The sequence below is a fragment of the Dreissena polymorpha genome, chromosome 2 (genome assembly GCF_020536995.1).
Source record: "Dreissena polymorpha isolate Duluth1 chromosome 2, UMN_Dpol_1.0, whole genome shotgun sequence".
Lineage (NCBI taxonomy): Eukaryota > Metazoa > Mollusca > Bivalvia > Myida > Dreissenidae > Dreissena > Dreissena polymorpha.
Genome location: NC_068356.1, coordinates 54,506,465 through 54,511,433, shown reverse-complemented (window position 1 = coordinate 54,511,433; position 4,969 = coordinate 54,506,465). Strand labels below are relative to the sequence as shown.

Sequence of the window (4,969 nt, the reverse complement as noted above, 5' to 3'; positions counted from 1 at the left end):
ACATTGAAAAATGTTTGACGCAATGCCAATTTTTCTTTTATGCTATCAAAGTTTAACGCTGAAATAAGTCTTAAATTATCAAACAAAATCTTTTTCCAGTTTAGGGTATATTGCACTGCGTGTTTGGTATATTTGAAATAATCATCAAAAATAAATTGTTGGTAATTTTCTTCACCGACTTTTCTTGTTGATGTCTTACAGACGTTCAAGAAATATATGAATTCTATCTATAATTAAATTCCGATCTTTAAATATTTAAGATATTGGCACTAAGTTATTAGTCATTTAGGTCTGAACAAGCCTCCATCGTATAGAAATTTGAAGAAAGAGCCTATTTCGGTGCTATGTGTAACGTTGAAACGTACGTAATAATCATTCAAGTTACTTTGAAAAGAATGTTCCGCTGCTTTATGTTACGTTAAAAGCAATGTTCCAGAATTAAGTGCTACGATGTGTTGCGTGCATATACAAATAATTCATTCCAAGAGACAATTATCCCCTGCCGAGGTTCTTTTGACCTTAAATCGTGACAGTTAGTCAGCATGATTGACCAATTACTGATGGACATCTTCTGAGTCATATTATCTTCTCATGAAAACCATTCTATTAAAAACAGAAGAAATAAAGGAGAAATTACCAAATGATGTTTAAACTATCGACCTTAAACTGTGACCTTGAGCCGGTGTGACTGACACATGTCCTCTGCACATCTTCCATATAGCAGATGTATTGGAGATATGGAGCATATGGAGCGGACACGAAAATGGATGAACAAAACCTTGTTTTACGAACGTGACCTAAAGCCGGAATCACGGACTCATGCCTATGCCCATCGGCTCAATTCCCAAAAAACTTGATGCAAATTTATCAAATTCCGTCGAAGGTCATAAACGGGACACAACAGTGTTACGATGTAACTGACGGTATTCTGTTTATTCGTCTAATGCATTTCAGCGAGACATTTGAAATACAATGATTGTTGATTTCAATAAAAAATTTAATATCATTGTCAATAACAAGTGGTCTGCTTTATTAAATTTTTCTTTGGTTATTGGTGTAGTTTTAGTTTAAACAGAAAGCAGAGCACAAATAACAAATCGTACGAAAGCTTTAAACATTTAATCCTGTTTAAAAAAATCTAGCATTATAAATTACATTTTGAAAATTGGGTTTTCAAACTATGGCATTGACCTTAATAATAGTAAATAAAAAGCTCAGCTATCTAGAGTGGCATTATGGTAGGTGTTCGTACGATACAAGTTATACATGCCAGCAGTCAATGATAAATAACAACGTAAGATAAATTGTAAAGAACGCTACATGTACATGTTCCAAAGACTGAGGCTGATTTGATATCAAGATCATTTATTTTTATGACAATACAAGAAATAGCACTACGTTACCTGTACATGTACTTAAACAGTCTACTTTGTTTGCAGTTGGTTTCGTTTAAACCTCGAACTATAAGCGCTTAACTTACTTCAAACTTTACCAATTATCATAATTTTGATCTGCTGACGTAATTTTCCATCCTTACATACATATAATTTTCCGTTATAGCAAAAACATTGTCATTCCTAATAACCTTTGTTAATGAAACTCACTGTATTTGTGATTCAAAAGTTGATTGAAAGTGAACGACACAATAAATCAAGTATAACTTAGAAATACACATGAGTTAAGGGATATACATATTTGTGAAAAGAACAAAAACATTTCTTCTACGAAGCAATTGAATTCACAACTGAGAATCTACTGATTTCGGTTCACTGTTTGGCTGAGGCTGGGGTGTAGTCAGTGAGTTGTATATCTCTTGATTCCTATAAAGAGCAACTAATATATATCTCAGTTGATGAGGTATTATCTTAAGGTATTATTGTGCTATTTAACAAACATTATTTTAAAAATATGTATTTCATAGTTTTCAACGAAGCTTTAAATCACGTTTGTATATACTTAAAATGTTTAAAATTGTATCATGCAGGTATGTAACATATGCAAGATTGAAATTTTGCAAAACATATTCATTATAGTATTGATCAATATGTTACCTTTCTTACCTGTAGTTTGCATTGTATTGACATGTTTATCCATTACTGATTAATTTGATTGTGCATATGATCACGTATTGCAATTTTTTAATTAACAATAATATGAATCAACGATAATTTACATGCTTATTGACATCATAGTTTAGTAAGTAGATACACCTTGTAATTATTTATATAAAATATTCCCTACATACCTTAAGCACGAATCTGCAATATAAATGTATCAAACCTTCCAGTTAGTTATCCACTGTTTTTATCTTATTTATTAACAGTAAGTGTATCCGTGTTAGACAGTATATTAACGAGCATGTCAGGTTTAGCAAATAAATCAATACAACACATTTCAGAAACGTTGCGTTAATACAAAACAAACGAATTTGTAATAAAAAAGACATTGAGGATTTCTTACCTAATCGTACATACGCTTCTTGGTGTAGCTGATTTATGTTGGTTTCAAAATGTCCTGGTTCAACAACATCGTATTCAGAGTTTCTATCGAAAACATGTTAAATGAAACATCAATATAAAGAAGTGAAACTCCAGCTGCTGGAGCAGTATTGCATTCTCATTATATATAATTAGTTGGTCCTTTATTTAAGGCAAGTGACCAATTGCCAAAACAGTACAAAACAGCATAATACAAAACAACATAAACACATTAAAGAATAATAATTACATAAACACATATAAGAATAATAATTACAAACAAAAACGAATATCTTCAAATATTCAATGTTTTTTTCCGCATTCACTCTTTTATTGTCATGTTTTTAAGATGCATCTTTGAATGGAAACATAACAAATTATCGTATTACCTATCCGCGGTTTGACATAATGGCGTTATAAATTGTTACTTCATTACAGTGCATTACCTGTTTGCATGTAATCCCGCGTACATATCTGAAAGTATTTTGAAAATGTGCAATAAAACAGTATTGCGGTTTGTGTTTAGTTCATTGTGTAAGTCTCTTAAAGTATTCCAAACATGCACATACATAGTGTGATACGTATGAAACTCCAGATACATTAAAAGGAGAGAAATTCACCCGTTTGTCTTATATTGAAGACAAGTGGCCAATAGCTTATACAAAACATTGCAACATTTAAAACACGACATCAAACTTAAAGACGATGAAATCTTGTGTCGCCGCCTTGAAAAGGTCAATAAAAAGCTTTTAAGTATTAAGCTCAGTTGAAAGGCGCGTTTTAGCTCATAAATATTCTCCAAAATGCACGTGTAAAAACATAAACAAGATCTTCTTTTGAATGACGATATTTTTATTTTAAAATTCCATTAATGGAAGTGAATTTTGCTGAATAAATGGTATACGCATATAGTATTGTTTTTCTGTTAATCGTAAATCCGAATAGGTTTCAAATAAATAATGATGTTGACCTGCTTTTGTATTCAATCTTATGTAAAAGATACAGTGAGAAATGTTACATACGTCCTTCTTGGCTTCTAGCGTTCGCGTTTATTCGTGCGTATGTGTCACTATTGTCAGACTGATGACCTATCAACAATAATAAATATTCATTTAGTTATAATTTGTCTCCTTGTCTTAGTTTGAAATAAATATAAATATGAAAAATGCTGATATATTCATACAAAATTCTAATTAAGTACTTTAAATTTGATCGTTAACTATAACACTAAATGCACTATCTGTTATAATGATTATTGTTCCTATTCACAATAATTTAGTTTTTATATACAAAATACATTACCAGTGAACAATTTTCCATAAGCTTAAAAGTGTCAATAAGTGTTACATGAACGAATTCACAATTCAATGAACGTACCAGATTCTTCTCTGCGCTGACACGGGCATGTGACCCGATACCGGCGTCTTAGCACAATAATAACAATAACCAAAGCTACACCAGCGGCAAATCCACCAACTGATCCTCCCACTGCTGCCGCAAGTGATAGCGTGCTATCGTTATGTGTATCAGGATTGTTCGAATTCGTAGAGGACGAAACCGCTAAAACAAAAGTTGTGACATTCATTACATTACAAACATTATTACGGGAATTACAATAAATTCATTGACACAGCTTTCAGATTAAAAGCATGAACACATCTAAATAATTTGTTAGAAAACACGCATACAGATTGTTAAGAATAAAACATAGCGTTGTTTATAAATCTCACGTGTTCGCACGTTCGGTAAGAGATATTACGTTTTACAAACTTATAAAATAGTATTGCAGTTACGGTCTGAAATGCATGACGATTATTTTAATATTTAACTATATGATGACATGTCTCTAAATTGTTTTTATTTAAAAAAAAAAGATGAAGTTGATACCTATTTTAGTTTCATTTTATCCTTTCTCAAAATGTTACTGTTCCGTTGCTTTCTTTCACATCTCAGCATTGAGTACTTTACTGGTAACACAATTGAAATAAATTCTATTGTATTTTTATCAAATTTATATAGTGATGCTAATATGCTAATTTTCATTTTTATTTAAATGTTTTATGAATTACTCTCGGTAAATTGTGTGATTCGGACTTCTTTAAAATCTGTTACAGCCCCTAATGCTGTTTCAAAGATCATTCTGAGGCATTGTCGCAATTGTATTAATCTATGTTTGCTTGTTATGTGTCATTATATTCCATGTTTATGGGTCACATTGTTCTTTCCTTGCCATTAGTACCACGTGCTATATTATCACTGTTTTCCTGCTGATACAGGTAAAATTTCTTTTCACTATATACATATTTGGTATCCAAAGTTATATGCTGAACTAATTATAGCTATGTTAATAAATGTAAATTCAAGGGTAAAAAGTATTTGGTAATGCTTTGAACAAGAGCGACTTTTAATATCAACTCGCTGTAAGAGGGGAGTCCATATCACCTTTTTGGTTGTCAATGTACCTAAAAGACATAGAGAAAAAAACATATGCG

General features: G+C 31.4%; 1 protein-coding gene across 1 annotated transcript; it reads right to left on the bottom strand.

Moving 5' to 3' along the window:
• Positions 1-1,106: 1,106 nt before the first annotated feature.
• LOC127867084 (uncharacterized) lies at positions 1,107-4,342 on the bottom strand. The gene is made up of 6 exons (XM_052408062.1): positions 3,855-4,342; positions 3,500-3,565; positions 2,924-2,951; positions 2,461-2,543; positions 2,246-2,258; positions 1,107-1,820 (listed from the first exon to the last, which is right to left on the bottom strand). The coding sequence occupies exons 1-6, from the start codon at positions 4,060-4,062 to the stop codon at positions 1,739-1,741; spliced, it is 480 nt and encodes a 159-aa protein (XP_052264022.1). The 5' UTR covers positions 4,063-4,342; the 3' UTR covers positions 1,107-1,738.
• Between the last annotated feature and the right edge of the window lie 627 nt (positions 4,343-4,969).